The 19,172-nt window shown below is 35.6% G+C and overlaps 1 protein-coding gene and 3 long non-coding RNA genes across 4 annotated transcripts; 2 read left to right on the forward strand and 2 right to left on the reverse strand.

Moving 5' to 3' along the window:
* Positions 1-301: 301 nt before the first annotated feature.
* LOC141613029 (uncharacterized) lies at positions 302-3,017 on the forward strand. Its single transcript, XR_012529215.1, has 2 exons — positions 302-578; positions 2,481-3,017. It is a non-coding gene; the product is annotated as an uncharacterized LOC141613029 (long non-coding RNA).
* A 7,230-nt stretch (positions 3,018-10,247) lies between these two features.
* LOC141588514 (protein FAR1-RELATED SEQUENCE 12-like) lies at positions 10,248-11,291 on the forward strand. The gene is made up of 2 exons (XM_074409954.1): positions 10,248-10,778; positions 11,238-11,291. The coding sequence occupies exons 1-2, from the start codon at positions 10,248-10,250 to the stop codon at positions 11,289-11,291; spliced, it is 585 nt and encodes a 194-aa protein (XP_074266055.1).
* Positions 11,292-12,978: 1,687 nt separating this feature from the next.
* Positions 12,979-13,484, reverse strand: LOC141613767 (uncharacterized). Its single transcript, XR_012529276.1, has 3 exons — positions 13,356-13,484; positions 13,160-13,260; positions 12,979-13,060 (listed from the first exon to the last, which is right to left on the reverse strand). It is a non-coding gene; the product is annotated as an uncharacterized LOC141613767 (long non-coding RNA).
* A 4,895-nt stretch (positions 13,485-18,379) lies between these two features.
* Positions 18,380-18,942, reverse strand: LOC141613828 (uncharacterized). The gene is made up of 3 exons (XR_012529287.1): positions 18,871-18,942; positions 18,726-18,791; positions 18,380-18,609 (listed from the first exon to the last, which is right to left on the reverse strand). It is a non-coding gene; the product is annotated as an uncharacterized LOC141613828 (long non-coding RNA).
* Positions 18,943-19,172: the final 230 nt, after the last annotated feature.

Raw genomic sequence — 19,172 nt, forward strand, 5'->3', positions numbered from 1 at the left:
AAATTTTTTTTAAAAAAAAAAAAAAAATTATCCATAAATTTTTTTTTTTTAAAATTCTTAAAAAAAATCGTAATATTTTTTGTAGAAAGATGTGATACATGTTTGACTCACATGAGGACTCAAAAAAGATAGGGTGTTTACGTGATGATATATATATATATATATATATATATATATATATATATATATATATATATATATATATATATATATATACGGTCGGAGTGGCCCCATGCGAACTAAAGTTCAATACGAACCGTACGAACTAATTTAAAATATTATCATAAATTCATAACAGCAAAATAAAATCCATCGCTGACTTCCCTCACACTTATCCCATATGTTTGTTTATTCACACACCCCACCTAACTTTCCAACTCCTTCATCCACCATTATCACCATCACCATGTGCTTCCAGGAAGACCGCCGAAGATGATGCTATCATCCGCCGGCAACGCAGACCAAGCCACCGTGCTTATTTTGTCGCTCTTATGGCCAGCAACCAAGTTATGGATTTTCCTTGCTTCCATGGGTTGCAGTTTTCTATTCTAAATTTTCCAATTTCTTCGACTTTTACGGTACTATATTTTTTCTGAAATCTTAATTCGTTTATCGTAGATCTCGCATTCCGATTGAATTTTTGCAAAAACAAATATCACTGGTTAATAGAAAAAAAATATAATTAGTCTTCAGTCAATTATAGTGAAAGCGGTTACTTAGAAACGTTGTGTGTTAGTTGATGTGTAGACTCTAATAGCATTTGAAATACTTGAATATTGGTAGCATTTACATGATTTTGCTTATCGTGACATTATTTATGTTTGGCAAGCATTATGATATTCTATTTGGTAGCTGATTTACCATTACTTATTTGGAGCTCACAGTTTGGTGGATGAAATTGTGAATTGGGTTAATAATGGAAATTATGGAGGAAGTTTACTATTAAATTGAAATTTTTGCCATGGTTGATTGAAAATGACGAAGGGCATAGGTACCGAGGGTATATAGCAATCTAGAGATGTGTATCTATCAAGGTAATCGAGTGTATATAGCTTGCCGGAGATGTGTAGCCGGCAAGGTAAACGAGTGTATCTAGCTTGCCAGACACGTGTATCTAGAAATCTAAAGATGTGTATCTAGCAATCTAAATGAGTGTATTTAACAATTGAGAATGTTCTTCAAAAAAAAAAAACAATTGAGAATGAGATTGTGGCATAAATCCTTCAATGTCAACTCTCTGTGAACACTTGGCCCCTTCTATAATAAAAGATAAGATGATAAGCTTTCAGAATCTATCAGTAACTAATAATGGCTGCTATGTAATATTTCTTTTCTAATTAACCAGACTTACAAAATCAACATGGGAACTTCCTTTTGTAGACTTGACAGGTACATACCCTTCACTGCTATTAGCATTCGCACAAGGACAGCCACCATTCATGTCATAGTTTTCCCGTCTTCCGTTAATTTCCTCGCAAATAATTCTATTACTTCTATTTCGCGGAATAGTTTCCGCATTTCCATTAGTATACCCCAATTCAACTGGTTCCGGAGTCATCTTGCATTAATAGCTCCCCTCACTAAAACCCTTTCTACACTAGCCTGGTCATTTAGCAAATCATACGCAGACTGATTTGTCAACTACGTATGGCGAACAAGGTATTAAATCAACAGCACATTTATAAACTGCATTTTCCTCATCAGCTTCATTAAACGGACTAAGACAAAACAGAGAAGATAAACGAATTAATAACACCAATTTGAATTTACTGATAATACTGAAGGGTGCAAATGAATATAACTCATGCCTCCCGAACCCTGCCGGCTACCCTCAGGACTTTACCTAACCTTTATGCACTACAATGCAGAAAAGGCTTATGAAGGACATAGTTTCAAACCCAAGTCACACAGCTCCGCCTTGTAAAAGACCTCACCAGCTACTGATGTTTCCTATTATAAGTCTTATACTCCCTCCATTTCACTTTTATTGTCCTCTTTTCTCCAAATTTTATTCCAAATTAATTGCCCTCCATTTCACTTTTATCTTTTATTATAGAAGCACCGGGATCATGTTGTTGTGATGTGTTTTTCAATTTTAAAGTAGATTAATAGTGAGTGAGGATATTAGCTAGGTTGTTGTAAAAGGCATTATGTGCTATGAGTTCGGTAGAAACTATACAACTATATATCCTTAAAGGAATTTCCCCAGTTCATTTGCATTTGCATCTATTGGCTTATGTGCCTCTTCATGAACATATGAGGAATAAAACACTGTTCAAAGACCAAGCTTCTGTGAAACGGAAAATAAATAAATATGGGTATACTGCTCAGTTTGATTCATCTTTTGAAAAATGTGTCTTCTATATTACTTTGCGTATAATTGAGAATGAGATTAATTGTGGTGTCTAAGTCTATCTGTTGTTTATGATGCTAGAATTAGAATATCTGTTGTTAATTCTGACCTGTTGTCGTATCTGCAGAGGCAAAAGAGGTGACAGGAAAGATGTTTTATTCTACCCAGCTGATGATCAGCACTACATACCCCAATTAGCGAGTTGGATGCTGCATAACTCCTTGACTGAGCACGTGGAATAAGTAGTCCCATGCGTATTCCTTTGATCGCATACGCTTGTGGTACGCATACTGGATTTAGCCGATTACTGAAGGTTGCCCTTGAGTTGCCTTACCGAGGTTCGTAGTGCACAAGATTCAGCTACCAGTTCAGTGACATTTGATCGGAAGTACTCCCAAAAACTTTACGGGGACGAGTCTCCATACAGTCATATTGCCGCTCTTGCCTTGTGAGAATGACAGATTGAGAAGCTATTTACTGGACATTTGTTTCCTCAGTGAACATACAAGCATGTTTTGTGAGCATGTTGTGTATAAGTAGAATTCTTGCATTACTGCAATTACTTCATAGAAGTATTTGATATTTTTTTTGTTCATGATTCATTTTGCACTCTTGTATAATCATATTTATAATCCTCTATAAACACAAATTTATATTCATATCATCTCCCAATCCATTTTAAAGGTGATTAACAAATTAATCGTCAAAGATTGAAATTAAACATCACATTGCTAATGCACCAAAGTTAAAAACAACAGCAGCTCTACTGCAATTGAAATTAAACATCACATTGCTAATGCACCGATTTCAAACTCACCAATGCTTTATGCTTACCTCCTTGCATATTCCCTCTAGGATTTTTTTTTGACCTCCTTGAATTAGATCCATTTTAAAGGCCTAGCTACGACTTTTCTCATGCCACAACAAAGTTCAACCAAGTTATTAAGAAATGAGTATTAAAAATGGTCATTTATGAATATGTGTTGTATTAGTGGTATGTTCAATGTACTTGTTTGTTAGTATTACCTTAATTCATTTGAATTATTTTTCTAGTAAGATAACGAGTGTATTTAATAAATTAAATGAGTGAATGTAGAAATTTTGAGGAGTGTATTTAATATGTAAGATATGTGTATGTAATAAGGTAGAGCAGTGTATCTAGTAATATCAAGAAATTAGTATATTCTAGCAAGTCAAAGATGTGTATCTAACAAGGTAAAAGCGTGTATCTAGCTAGTTAAAGATATGTATCTAATAACGTAAAGCAGTGTATCTAACTATCTAAGGGTATATATATAGTAACATAAAAGAAAGATTCAAAGAACTTAAAAAGTGTATCTAACAACTTAAACGAAAGTGTATTTAGAACTTAAACGAGTGTATCTAAAATTTAAAGGGTGTATCTGGTAGAAATTTAAAGTTATGTATCTAGCAACTTAAACGAGTGTATGTATCTAGCTAAGGGTATATAACTAACAACTTAAACGAGAATACGGACGTGAGTCGGATGCATACAGATCTTGCTCAAGAGGTGAATAAATGCATTGTCTATTACTCCGTATTTCACTGTATCTGCTCTTTAACCAGATGGCCCCTAGTCTATTAGGTGCGGCAACACATGAGCACATCTAGTCTACTACCATTAACAACAACAAAACTCTATCATTCACAAATAAAAATCACAGCTAATAATGAGTATCAAACCCATCAAAACAATAATAACAACAGTCACAGTAATGGCTTTTGCCTGAAAACAAAGCTAAGCTAACTGTACCTAAAACTCCCAGATATGAACATTTGCACTTTGCATTAAAGTAATGGCAACTGCAAAATAACTAATGCAGAAAGCATCATTCTTATACATAAATAAATCTCAAAGTAGCTTGATTTCCATAAAGTCTGAAAGAGAAGGCTCAAGATATTGATTTAGGGAACATTAAATCAAACTACTGGTGGAATAAAGGCCACAGAACATTGCTTTGGAAAAATAAACAATGCAATTAGCCTACGAATTGATCTATCGAAAATCCAGAACAGTTAGCTTGTTCCTGCTGCATATCCACTTTCCGTCCGAAGACTAAGCACAATAGACTCCACTTCTCCTTCCCGACATCACTTTTTCGCCGCCACGACCACCACCACAACCTCCAGAGAACACGAAACCGCATCGAAGCTCCACCCCTGTTGCCTCTGATCTGCCGACGATTGATTCGAGTGAGCGTCGTTGGCTACTCGACATAAACCCATAATCGAATAGGTCCTAGATCAAAATACCAGATCTAAAAATTAACAAGGCAAACATGACATCATGGGACGGTGGAGTTAAGGTGGCTTACTGAAGACATATACGCCGGAGCTCCGGCAACAATGAAGTTGGATGTGTACTTATGTGTGATGGTTGGTTATGGGACGAGGGGAGTGACGATTTGAAAGGACGGTGGGGAGAAGCGGAGGATTATCGGCGTTGCCGGAGATTTTCGGCATGGTCTGGATGTCCGGCGCCGGCGGTGGAGGTTGTGGGTAGAGACGAGAAAAAGATGGTGTCGAGAATAGTTGATGTGAAGGAGCAAGGGTGAGGTTGAGTGAAAGACTGGTTCCATTAAATAAAAAAGGAACGTAAGTGGTCTTTGATTGGTCTTTTAGTCAGTTCGTAAGTTCGCACCGAACTTTAAGTTCGCACAGGATCCTATTTCTATATATACATATATATATATATATATATATATATATATATATATATATATATATATATATATATATATATATATATATATATACGATCCTGATCCGGTGAGGGCAGCTTATTATGGCGGCGGCGTACTACCTCACCAAATTCCTTCATTAATCCTTCATTTATGGACTAACTTCCTATTATTCATTAGGCTGAAAAATGAGGGGTCATTCCAAATCTTTTCATTTAGCCCAAAATACTTTCTCTCACTAAAATATTAAATCATACAATAGCCCAATTACACCCTATCTCTCTAAAATATACAAACAAAATCGTTTTCCTGAAAATTCTTCAACAAGCAAGCTCTCGTTCGTTCAACGGAAATTTTTCAGCAAAGCTCATCAATTTGTTCATCGATTGTTCGTGGATTTCATCAAAACAACATTCAACAACGTTGATTCAAGTAATTTCAGAAGAAAATCCGATTAATTTTCAGGTAATTTCTTAATTTTGATCAAAATTAAGTATATTCATACAATTCTGTCAATTCACTGATAATTTGATGATATCGGGTTCGAATTTAATCAAATTGAACGATTTCGTAAATAGAACGTTCGAATTTGAGCAATATTTTGAGCGATTTCCTTTTTCTCGCAATTTCGTACTACTTACTACATTGTTTTTGACGATTTTACAGCTCTAATTGCTATGGAGATTGTAGATATCACAATGATTGATGGTAATAGTGCTATTGAATCAGGTATATCGTTTTTTGTTTAATTATTTTAAAATCTCATGTTTTCTGATTCAATTTGCATTTGTCAAAATTTCTGCTCGCGATTTGACCAATATTTCAGTTTTTTTGCAAGGTTTAGTTTATGAATTCAGTCGTTTTTGTGAATTTAGAACCTAATTGTGTGACTGTAAGAGTTGGGTGACTGACTCTTGAAGATGATATTGAGTTGATTTATGAATTGAGTCGATAAAATGTAATAATCCGTATGTGCTAGCAAATAAGTATTTCTGTTACTTTTTTTGGTGAATCTCAGACCTTGTTTTGGTGAATCTCAGACATTGTTTTGTTAATCTGAGACCTTGTTTAGTGAATCTCAGACCTTACTCGGTGAATCTTAGCAAATAAGTATTTCTGTTACTTTTTTAAGCTCTTTTCCTTTTCTGGTGAATCTCAGACCTTGTTTTGTGAATCTAAGTTTTTGTTTAGTGAATCTTAGAGCTTTTTTTTTGTGAAACTTGGTCATCATAAGTGGTTAGATTTACCTTTTCTGCTCTTTTACTTATTTGGTGAATCTTAGACCTTATTTTGTGAATCTCAGACCTTACTCAGTGAATCTTAGCAAATGATGATATTGTGATAATTAAAACATAAGTAATATTCAGCAAACTTAAAAATCTTGTAATTTTTCATTCATAAAATTTCGCAGGTTCATGGCTTTCGAATTAACTAAACAACAACATTCAAAAATAAAATAAAATAAAAAGCTGAAAAATTAAGCAAGATATGATATTTGTTTAGTTTATCAAGCACCCCTATTTGTTCGAGGCAATACACATAGAGCAATATTGATATAGCTATAGGTGCAACATTCATCTGCATCAGCGAGTGATCTTCCTGCGTGTTTAGATGAATATGGGACCCTTCTACAAACTGGAGTGTAGTTAAAAAAATTTGAATCAAGCCTAGATGCTACCCATAAAAAGGGCCCCTGAACTCGGGAATAGGTAGCCAGCCATTCAGATCTAGTACGCCCAAATTGCTCGAACTTCTCCTACAACTTAAAAGCCTGTTTGCAGCTAGTTTCATTTGTGCCAAATTGAATTAGTACTAATCCCATAAAATGAGAGGTCAGCCTGCACATAACAGGCACCAAAGACTCTATCTCATAACCTTGGCTTGTTAAACAAAGAGCCAATTTAGAGAGGTCGCGACAAACATACTACCCTTGATCCATATAACCTGGAACATTCGCCAAAACACAAGTATAGGGGAATACAAATAAATGAGACATTGTGTGCAATAGGGTTTTTTGAAATGTTTTACTGAAGAGAGAAGAGAGGTTATTGGGATATAATATTAGGTTTCAGAAATTAGATATTTATAGGCCTGGTATTTGGCACAATTGTCAACAGTGCCTGTTCGCATTACCCATATATTAAATTTTTTGATTGAATGCTTGATTGTTCAATGTCCTTTTCTTGGGAATAGAAGTATTATTAACAAATTATCAAAATATCTTGATACATACAACCTGGCCTTTTCTTAAAAGTGAACTCATAATCTTCACCAAAAATCATTATTAAAAGTGAACTAATAATCTGAAACAAAAATCTTTTTAACTATTTGAACTAATAATCCTGATACTTTATTTAGTGAATCTCGGCCTTTATTTAGTGAATCTTGGGCCTTGTCTTGTGAATCTCTGTTGGTAAACGTTTGAATTGGTTTTAACGTGTGACTCAATCATTTTGTCCTAGACTAGAAGGTTACTGATGAAATTTATTTATTTCTTTTTCTGTGAAGCAGAGACCCTAGTTTGTGAAACTAGAAAGGTTATTTTGTGAAACTTGGACACTTAATAACTAATAACTAATATATACAACATGGGTAAAATTAAAACTGAACTAATAATCTGAACCAAAAAGTGGACTTGTGAATCTCAGTCCTTGTCAATGTGAACCCTTCTTTAGGAATGACCTATTTTGTTCTTTTTCTTTATTTGTGATTCTCAGACCTTGTTTTGTGAATCTTAAGGCTTAATTTGTGTAACTCGAAGTTAATATTCTGAGACTTTATTTCTGAATCACCTATTCTGCTCTCTTCCTTCATTTTGTTATTACTTCCTTCATTTGTGAATCACATACCTTACTTAGTGAATCTTAAGCCTTATTTTGTGAATGTGAGATGTGACTTTTTGAACCTTTTATCTTCTTAGGTGTTGATTCAAATGTCAACAACAACAACTCAGAGGGTAGTGTGACACCTCGTGTCGGTTGCGGTGAGGTTCCTTGCTCTAATGTTGGTTCTGGTCAGGCTTGTGAGGGTTCTACTACTGTCTTAACAACCCCTACAATGCCAACTATTTCCACACCTACTACTCTGGTAACTTACACACCGGGTGGCACTGAGCAATGGATAATTAGGATTGAAGAGAGTTTACACCCGTGGTTGGCAAAACATTTGTGGACTTAGAGTCAGCGATGTTGTTCTATAAAATTTATGCTATTGCTTGTGGGTTTGAAGCAAGGAAGTCTTCAACCAAGAGGTTTAAATATGGTATTATTCGAACAAAATGCATGGTTTGCCATCGTCAAGGTTTTAATAACAGGAAAAGACGTCCTCCCCAAGCTGATGCAAAAACAACAACCGTTGAAACTGGTGACAAAACAAAAGCTGGTGAAATAAGTGGAAATAGAAAAACAAAAGCTGCTAAAACCAGTACGAAAAAGGGTGGAGGTGCAGGTGAGGCTGAGAGTTCCAATAACCAAAGTGGTACAAGAATAACTAAAATTAAAAGGTGGGGTTGTGAAGAAATGATAAAATTCATGTTCCATGAAAACATGTACAAGATTGAACAATTCTGTGAGGGTCACAATCACCCAGTGACACCTGTCAAAAATAGGGAATTTGAGAAACTTGCTGTCAATATAAATCAACTGAACGAATATCATAAGCAATTGATTATCCAAAATTCAAGATTGAATGTCGGGGCTAGTTTAACATACAACTTATGCAAGGAACAGGCAGAGGGTTTCGAAAATGTGGGAGCTACCCTTATGCAGTTCAAGAAATTCCAAAGGAATGTAAAGTGTCTACTTAATGGCAAGGATGGACATATGTTCATCTCTCATTTAGAAACCCTATGAGAGACAAAAGGGTTGGTATTTGCATATGAAACAGATGCTGACAGTGCTTTGACAAGAATTTTTTGGACAAATGCGGATTCCATCAGATGTTACGCATCGTTTGGTGATGCTATTTCATTCGATCCAACCTATGGAACGAACAAATATAACATGAAATTCGCGCCTTTCACTGGGATTGACAATCACAAAAAGTCAATAACATTTGGATGCGTGCTTTTAGAGCATGAAAACGATGAGTCATTTATTTGGGCATTTCAGCAGTTTCTGAGAGCAATGGGTGGCAAAGAACCCAATTATATCATCAGTGACCAAGATGCCGGAATAATAAATGCAGTTCCAGGTGTGTTTGGAATATCTTACTTTTGTGAAACTGGTTATTTATTTGGTGAATCTAGGAACATTATTCGTGAATCTTCAAGTTTATTTTGTGAATCATAGAGCGTGTTTTGTGAACTCATATGGTAATTTTGTGAAACTTGATCATAAGTGGTTGAAATCATGTGCCTTGCTGTTTTCCTTATTTTGTGAATCTTAGGGCTTGTTTTGTGAATCTTAGATTTGTGAAACACAAAGCTAATATTCTTAAACTTGGTCATAAGTTGTTGAAATTGCCTATTTTGTTATTTATCTTATCTTGGGAATCTAAGACCTTGTTTAGTGAATCTTAAAGCTTGATTTGTGATCATAGAAGATAATACTCTGACTGTAGATAATGTGGATTTTGTGACTTGCAGCCGTGTTCAAAAAAGTAAGACATCGCTTTTGTGAATCTTAGGGCTTGTTTTGTGAATCTTAGATCTTGATTTGTGAAACACAAAGCTAATATTCTTAAACTTGGTCACAAGTTGTTGAAATTGTCTATTTTGTTATTTCTCTTATCTTGTGAAACCGAGACCTTGTTTAGTGAATCTTAAAGCTTGATTTGTGATCATAGAAGATAATACTCTGACAATAGATAATGTGGATTTTGTGACTTGCAGCCGTGTTCAAAAAAGAAAGACATCGCTTTTCCATGTGGCACGTTATGGAAAAAGTAACAGACAAGGTTGGGAGCACAATTTGCAAAGAGACTGATTTCTTAAGTCGTCTGAACAATGTTGTCTGGAGCGAGGACTTGGAGCCTGAGGAATTTGAAGAGAATTGGGCTAAGGTCATTAGCGAGTTCTCGTTAGAAGGAAATAAATGGTTGACTGGATAGTTTGCGGAACGAGATCAGTGGATACCTGCTTATTTCAGGAATGTGCTGATCGCAACATTTTAAAAACCACACAAAGATCAGAGAGTTCGAATAGCTTCTTCAAGAGATTTGAAAATAAATATGGGACTCTCGTAGAATTTTGGATGAGATTTGAGACTGCCTTGGACCAACAAAGGCACAATCTAAAGCTTCTTGAAGCACAGAGCCACAACTCAATGCCTGAAACCCTATTCGGGTCAAACTGGGAGGCCCATGCAGTGAAGGTCTATACACATGAAGTGTTCTTCGACTTCCAAGAGGATGTTAAATTTTCAGTAAATGCGTGTAGTGTTTGTGGATACACCCCACCAGATCCAGTAACTAACTTTGAAGTTTCAATTATTGAGGACGCAAACAAACGAAAGAGATATGCAGTTGAGTACAATAGGAGAACAATGGATGTCTGTTGTGCATGTAAATTATTTGAAAGGAAAGGTATTTTATGCAACCACATCATTTGGATTTGCTCGGGAAAGTTTAAGGAAATACCTGAGAAATACATTTTGCGTAGGTGGAGTAAGAATGCACTCAGAAACCCGATTTATGATTTGAATGGAAATCTGCTGGAAAACTATGATCTTACTTGTAATAGTAAATTTGGAATGTCTCGGGTGTGGTCTGAGATTTACGCAACTGTTGGTATGCTCAAAAGAAAAGAAGAAGAGTCAGATATGAGAGAGTTTGCCAAGCTAATTAAAGAATTCCGAGAGAAGTTGGAGCCAAACCCAAAGCCTTTGACCAAAGAACAGGAATTGGAGGTCCTTCTCAACTGCAAGGCTCCAAAAGAAATCAAGATCTTACCACCTAAAGTCTCTAGAAACAAAGGTAGTGGTAAAAGGATGGTGAGCAGCAAAAATAAGGCAATTATGAAGGCAAAAAAACCGAAAAGGTTGTGTGCTAAGTGTAAACGCAAGTCACACCACGATAAAAGAAATTGTCCAAATAAGTTTGCAGAGCATCCTCCTGAGAATCAAGTATGTATAATTCTACTCTTGTCTTTCCATTTTAGTATTACTTGAAAATGCAACTACTATTGTCTACTAATTCTTTTTTTTTTTTTAAAGTATCTAATCAAGGTTTGATTCTTCACATAGGGAGACACATTGAAAGAAGATGAAGAAGGGGAAGAAGTCGAGGATGAAGATTGATGTAATGGATTATTCTTAAGCAACGAGAATAGACATGACGATTGAAGAAGACAAGTTTTAAGCTCGTTTTATTTTGGTCAATGTTGTGAATCCTGGAACTATCTTGTGAAACTGGAAGATAAAATTGTGAAACTTGGTCTTGAATCTAGCATCAAGCATTTTTATCATTTCAGACCTTATTTTGTGAATCTCAGACCTTATCTTGTGAATCTCAGATCTTGTTCAGTGAATCTTAGGGCTTGTTCTGTTAAACTTGGTCGTGGTTTAAATCATCTATTTTGCTCTTAATTTTGTGAATATCAGAACTTATCTTGTGAATCTCAGACCTTGTTCAGTGAATCTTAGGGCTTGTTCTGTAAAACTTGGTCGTGGTTTAAATCATTTATTTTGCTCTTAATTTTGTGAATCTCAGACCTTATCTTGTGAATCTCAGACCTTGTTCAGTGAATCTCAGGGCTTGTTCTGTAAAACTTGGTCATGGTTTAAATCATCTATTTTGCCCTTAATTTTGTGAATCTCAGACCTTATCTTGTGAATCTCAGACCTTATTCAGTGAATCTTAGGGCTTGTTCTGTAAAACTTGGTCGTGGTTTAAATCATCTATTTTGCTCTTAATTTTGTAAATCTCAGACCTTATCTTGTGAATCTCAGACCTTGTTCAGTGAATCTTAGGGCTTGTTCTGTGAAACTTGGTCGTGGTTTAAAATCATCTATTTTGCTCTTAATTTTGTGAATCTCAGACCTTGTCTTGTGAATCTCAGACCTTGTTCAGTGAATCTTAGGGCTTGTTCTGTGAAACTTGGTCGTGGTTTAAAACCATCTATTTTGCTCTTAATTTTGTAAATGTCAGACCTTGTTTTGTGAATCTCAAACCTTGTTCAGTGAATCTCAGAGCTTGTTGATTTACTTACGACGTTTATTTGTTTTCAATGTTGTGAATGCTAGACTTTAATTTGTCCAATTGTTTACTTGCAAATTTTGTGAATCCTACGGAAGGTGATTTCGTGAGACAAGAACTTAAATGTGGGAAATCATATAACAGTAGTCCAAGACAAGCTCAAATTGCTCAACTCAATGACAAATTAGCTACATAAGTCACATAAGTGACCCAGAAAAATTATTATGACTTTACAACTATCAAATATCTTTACAAGAGTTGATGAAGGCAACAATCTTGGCAACAATCTTTACAGGAGCCTCGACCCACTTTTGCATATTATGACTTCACATCATCCCATCAACACGGACAATTGTCTTCTTTAATTAAACACCTATACAACCAAAAACAAGTACAATCGACTTATTTAGGAAATATTCGCCAAAGTTATGAAGAAATGAACTTCACGTCATTTTTAAGACAATGAAGTGTACCTTTTTAGTATTTTTATCCCATCTAAGTAGTTCCAACATGATCGATTTTCGATATTGTGGCAATTTATGCAAAGAGCGACATATATTAATGAAGTATATAGACAACCAACCTATCTTTATTTGGTGAATATCAGACCTTGTTTTGTGAATCTCAAACCTTGTTCAGTGAATCTCAGAGCTTGTTCAGTGAATGTCAGAGCTTGTTGATTTTAACCACTTATAATGACCAAGTTTCACAAAACAAGCTCTAAGATTCACTGAATAAGGTCTTAGATTCACAAGATAGGGCTTTATTTTCGTATACTAATGAACTTACCTCAAAATATTCACTTTTGGTCCATAAACTATCATCGTCCAAGGCACTCAACCACTTCAACAGAAAAACTCCACAATCAAAACTAGACAAAAAAAAAAACAGCAAATGGTTTAAAATCAACAAGCTCAAAATAATAACTATTGATCTGTTAAGAAAAGGAAAAAGATACATGCTTACATACCATGTTGTTTGTTGAGGGACTTCGAGATTGACAAATTCGTTCGTGTGCATGAACTCCAAAGATTTATATGACTCTCCCAAAATAGATGAAACATGATGCAACTGAAAAAGAAAAGGCAATAACAAGATCAAAATATATTTTGGAGTATACTTTTAAAAGAAAAGGCAATAACAATATTTTGGAAAAAAAATCATACAAGCTCTTTGGCATGCTTGTTGTCAGGATCCACATTAATATCCCTGCTTGAGTCAAGGATGAAATTTTTTCCCTGCTTTATATCACAGACACAAGCCCACCAATGTTCCGGCGGCGTGTTACTATGGAAAGGGATAAAAATCTGAAATAGTAAATGTACAAGACAAACCAAGAAATTAATGCTATAATAAGGAAAATAAGGTCCAGGATTCACAAAATAAGGTCCAGGATTCACAAAACAAGTTCACAAAATAAGGTCAAGGAGTTCACAAAATAAGGTCCAGGATTCACAAAACAAGGTCCAGGATTCACGAAATAAGTTCTAGGATTCACAAATAAGTTCACAAAATAACTTCACAAAATAAGTTCCATGATTCACAAAATAAAGTACAAGATTCACAAAATAAGATCCAGGATTCACAAAATAAGTTCACAAATAAGGTCAAGGATACATAAAATAAGTTCACAAAACAAGGTCCAGGATTCACAAAACAAGGTCCAGGATTCACGAAATAAGGTCCAGGATTCACAAATAAGTTCACAAAATAAGTTCCAAGATTCACAAAATAAGCTCCAAGATTCACAAAATAAGGTCCAGGATTCACAAAATAAGGTCCAGAATTCACATAATAAGTTCACAAATAAGGTCAAGGATACATAAAATAAGTTCACAAAATAAGGTCCAAGATTCACAAAATAAGCTCAAAGATTCACTAAACAAGTTCCAAACATATCAATGACCTACAAATAAGTAAAATAAACATCACAAATGTATGACCTTGTCGATATGGCTACCATCAACTGGAGTATAACTGTCCTTTATGTATTGACCCCAAATAATGGGGTTGTTTTCTCGATAAAGACCCTACAAGTCACAAAAAGGCAATTTTAGAAACAAAGCAACTTTAAGAACGCAAAATACTTGAATATCAACTAAAGGATTTGAGACTGACAAATATTGTTGTTGGCAAGTAGAGTAAATTTGTTCTGCTGAGTGTGCACTTAATTTCAAACATATCAATGACCTACAAAATTAAATTTGTTAGGAAACATACACATCGAGTGACCTGATTTTATGAAACGTGAACAAAATGAAATAGGTTGAGTGGCGTGAACAAAATGAAAACATGGGCAGGAAAAGAAAATAATACTCAGGGGTTACTTACCTAATCCATAATAAGGCCACGCGGTCCAAGGGTCTGCAAAGCATCTCTTGTGACTTCCATCCACGGAGTGGACACCATAACCTCACTTCATTATTGATAAAATGCAATTAGTAGATATATTTATTACAATAAAAAAAATCAAAAAATCAAAGCAAAAATATGACATTACTGTTGAGTTGTCTTTGATCTCTTTTGAACAAAATTCTGCAATTCCATGTCAGTGTATCAAGGCCATTCTAGTGCATCATTTTGTACTATTTCTATGGATAGCTTCTCAGAACATGTAGCAATTTGATCGCACGCCCTCAACTCCTTACTGGCAGATGGTTTATCGAGGCCGAAAACAATTGGTGTAGAAGCAGGATCACTGTTCCTTACCACATGAGGAGGAGTAGAAGTCGCACGAGTAGCTAGAACAGAAACGGTGGGGTGAGTGGGCTCACTGTTCTCAGAACATGTAATAATTTGATCGCACGCCCTCAACTCCTTACTGGCAGATGGTGTAGAAGGAGGATCAATGTTCCCTACCACAGGAGGAGGAAGAGTAGAAGTCACAGGAGTAGCTAGAACAGTAACAGTGGGGTGAGTGGGCTCATTGACGGAAGAGACATCATCAATAGCACTGGAACTTGTTTCCATATCTCTTTCCCTTGTTCTCCTCCTATTGTACTGAACCCACCGTTCTTGATTATGATGATCATACGCTACCACTGTGGGCTTCGAATGGTCAGCTTGTTCATCATTGACGGGAGGGACATCATCAATAGCAGTATTATGAGAGGGAGATAAAAGATGATCAGGTCGTTCATCAACTTGAATACAAGACGTTGAAGGTTCACCAAGTGGTATGATTTGCCATTCTGGTTTTGGTGGTGAAAGACATGACTGTATTGGTTGCAAAGCTTTACCCATCACGTCCAATGCCTCCAACAATTCAGCTTTAGACCACCCACACAATCTCTCCAGATTATCCCCACTATTACCCTCCACACTCTCCTGGACATTACCCTCCTCATTAATGTCTTGTTGAGATAACCTAAAACCATCTGTCATACCATCTACAGCTGCAACTAGTTTAGAAACTGTTGCTGAGGAAGGTAGTTTACCGAGAGCTTGGCTAGCAAGAGATTTGTACTCCTAAAAAGCTTAAGCCATGACCTTTGCGGATTGCGCAAGTTTATTAACAAACTCAGTAGTACTACCTGAATTGTTAGGTAGAGGAGGATCAACCTTTACATAAAGCGCAAGTTTATTAATAAACTCAGTAGTACAACCTGAGTTGTTAGGTAGAGAAGGATCAGTAGGTTCTTCATCTTCAGATTGTTGGTGTTCAGCCGTTGGCTTTGAAGACTGCCTAAACTCAATAGTAGGAAGCAGCAAAGGTGTATGTGGCTTATGTTGAATGATGACCATTGGAGGCTCAATAGAACCCCTGCCGAAAGTTTTCTTGTCTGAATTTTTGTCATTCACTTCCTCCTTAACTCTCTGGGATATAGCTTCTTTAGTCCAAGTTGAGAGCGTTGGAAACTGCCGAGTAACAAGGCGTGATTTGAAGACACATCGGTCAAGATAAATGAAAACCAAGACCATAATAGGTCCACCAAACCAATTTTTTTCAGCTTTTTAGTTTCCCACTCCTCCTTTTGCCAATACTCAACTTGGGCAGCCAATTTGCGTTTGATGAAATTGCACCAGTTGAGTTCGGAGATCAAGTCAGTGTTTACCAAACTTTTAAGAAGTCTCAAACTTGCCCGATTCCCTACAACACCGACTAAAAGAGCATTGAAGATATAAATGATGAAAATGCATTTGAAATCATCTCCACCATCTTTTTGTGTAGAGAGCTTGTGCAATATGTCTTTGACCTCAATGGAACTACCTTTGTAGTGACTTTTGAACTCCTTCAAAACAGACAAATAAGAAGGGCACTTATCTCCAATTTTTGCTTCTTCGACAATGTTTGGACCCATTGGCAATCCCAGGCATAGATGGATATCTTCCTCTAAAACAGGGAGTTTCCCACCACACAACGATCCTTTAACGGGGTTGTAATTCGAAACTAGCCAATACGCCAAGTGACCCGGAACAACATCTGTTTTAAGATGCAATAGAGAACCAAATCCCATTTGGTGTATAGCTTGAATCTGGTTATCTAATGGTGGATTCTCCTTATTGTTGAGAAAGTTGTAAAGCCCAGCAGGAGACATCCGAGTCCTCAACACAGGTAGTCTGTCTTTGTAAATTCTTTTCTTTTTTGTAGCTGGCTCAGAGAGTGGTTCAGTAGCTTCAATAGGTGCTTTAGTAGAATCAGTAGCTGGTTCAACACGTCGCTTCATCCTGGCTTGGCTTGCAAACTAAGTAAGGCAAAATAAGACTGTTGTAATTCGTTAATAAGGAAATGCAAACTAAGTAAGGCAAAATAAGGCAAAATAACATCGGAACTAAAATCCAAAATGTAAACATTTTAAGTAAATTTGACAACAGAGAAGGTGATTTCATCCACTTATTAACAAGTATAACAATATTAACTTCCAGTTTCACAACACAAGGTCTGAGATTCACACAATTAGGTCCTAGATTCACACAAGTAGGTCCTAGATTCACGAAATGCAAATGAGATGTAGCTACTGAAAACTTAACCAACAATACATTTTAAAACTGGCAATATAGAACATGCATCCAAAGAACATTAACCAACAATAAGATAATGAAAGATGCATCCAAAGAACATGCATCCAAAAGAACGATAAAGTAATCACAAAACCATACGCAAGCAAGCTTACAAAAACCGGTGGATAATGTCGAAGACGCAACGAAATAAGCAAGAGAATCGAAATCTACTAAAAAAATGGAAAGGAACATACGAAAAACAGGAGAAATCCACTTCAATTATGCTCGCAAAAACCCTAAACCCTCAATAAAATAAACCTGCATAATAAAAACAATAATTTGACGAATTAAAGAAGTTGATTGAAAATTATAGTGAAGAATACGAAACAAAAGGAGGATGAATCAAAACTTGAGAAAGTAGATAGAAAATACCTAATTTGCGGATGATAGCAACAGTAGAAACGGTAATGCTAATGGCAGACGTAAAGCTCAATGATAATGGCGGATAATGGCGAAGACGGAAGTGAAATTGGAGCACTGAATATGGAAGTTGAAGAGAGAGACAGTTAGTGAATAGGGAAGTTGAAGAGAAAAAGAAGTTTGTATTCCTAATTTTGAAATTGTGAAATTTTGTCATGATAGTGGATCTTTACTTAAGAAGTTTGTATTCCTAATTTTGTGAATCTTGGAACTAATTACGTGAAACTGGAGCATGAAATTGTGAAACTTGGTCTTGAATAGTTGATCTTCACTTAAGATGTTTCTTTTACTCAATGTTGTGAATCCTGGAACTTATCTTGTGAAACTGGAACATAAAATTATGAAACCTGGACCTGAATCTAGCATTAAGTATTTTTGTGAATTTAGTCTTTAGTCTTTTTTATAATGTGGATTTTGTGAATTTAGTCTTTAGTCGATGTCATTGTTTCCCAATGAAGTAAAGCCTGAATCCAGCATCATTTCCCAATTTAGCCTTAATCCATCATCGTTTCCCAATGAAGTAAAGCCTTTAGTTTATGACATTAAACATGTAATTGTGCCAAAGGTATATCCAGACTTGAATCCATTAATCATGTAATGTACATAATACATAAAAAGATGCTAATGAAATGAGAAGGCTTGCATTAAACATCGTTGTCTCTGAATAAAAGACCGTCATATGAAGTACAGCCGTCTCATCTTATGGTCAAATCCAAGTTTCACAATTTCTTTTAGCATTACATTCTCGACTACATAATACATTCTCGACTACTCAAATACAAGACTACAGACTAATCAATTCATGGTTAATGAAACACCTATACCATTACAAACAAACAAGGTCATATGGCCGAATTTCACCATTTCGAATACTGAGTACATCAACACAAGATAGATATAGCAGGCCTGCTGAAGCAACAGATGTCCGCCAGTGAACACATATCCATCGGAGAAAGATCATTTGCTTGCAAAAAGACTGTCATGTCATCAATGAAACACCTATACCATCAAAAACAAGTAACAATTAAGAGATTTTCACCAAAATTATTTACAAAATGTTCACCAAAGTTATGACCAAATGGACTTTGCATTAATTTTAAGTCAAGGAAGTGTACCGTTTTTGTATTTTTATCCCATTTAAGAAGTTCCAATATTATCTTCTTTCGATAGTCCGGCAATTTCTGCAAAAGAGATTTTCATACAGTATATATTTAATATGTAGTAATGGCAAGGTAGGAGGCAAAACCCGTAAATTTATACCTCAAAATATTCACTGTTGGTCCATAAACTTTCATTGTCCAACGCACCCAACCATTTCAGCACAAACACTCCACAATCAAAACTACAAATAAATAAACATTTATGAGTAAAAGAAACATCTCAAGTGAAGATCAACTATTCAACCATTCATTTCAAAGAATATGGGATTTGGTACTTGGTTTTGGTCGAGAGGGACCATTCAGTCGATTTCAACCATTCAAACTTGTACGATAAAAACACAAATATAGCCTAAAAAATGAAGATACATGGTTACATACCATGTTTTTTGTTGAGGGACTTTA

The sequence above is a fragment of the Silene latifolia genome, chromosome 1 (assembly GCF_048544455.1).
Source record: "Silene latifolia isolate original U9 population chromosome 1, ASM4854445v1, whole genome shotgun sequence".
Taxonomy (NCBI): Eukaryota; Viridiplantae; Streptophyta; class Magnoliopsida; order Caryophyllales; family Caryophyllaceae; genus Silene; species Silene latifolia.

What these genes read in the sequence shown, in the direction of transcription:
- LOC141588514 (XM_074409954.1), top strand. Translation starts at nt 10,248, where the DNA reads ATGAGATTTGAGACTGCCTTGGACCAACAAAGGCACAATCTAAAGCTT. An exon ending in GGTCTGAGATTTACGCAACT is followed by an intron (nt 10,779 to 11,237) that starts GTTGGTATGCTC and finishes TTCTTCACATAG; the next exon opens with GGAGACACATTGAAAGAAGA.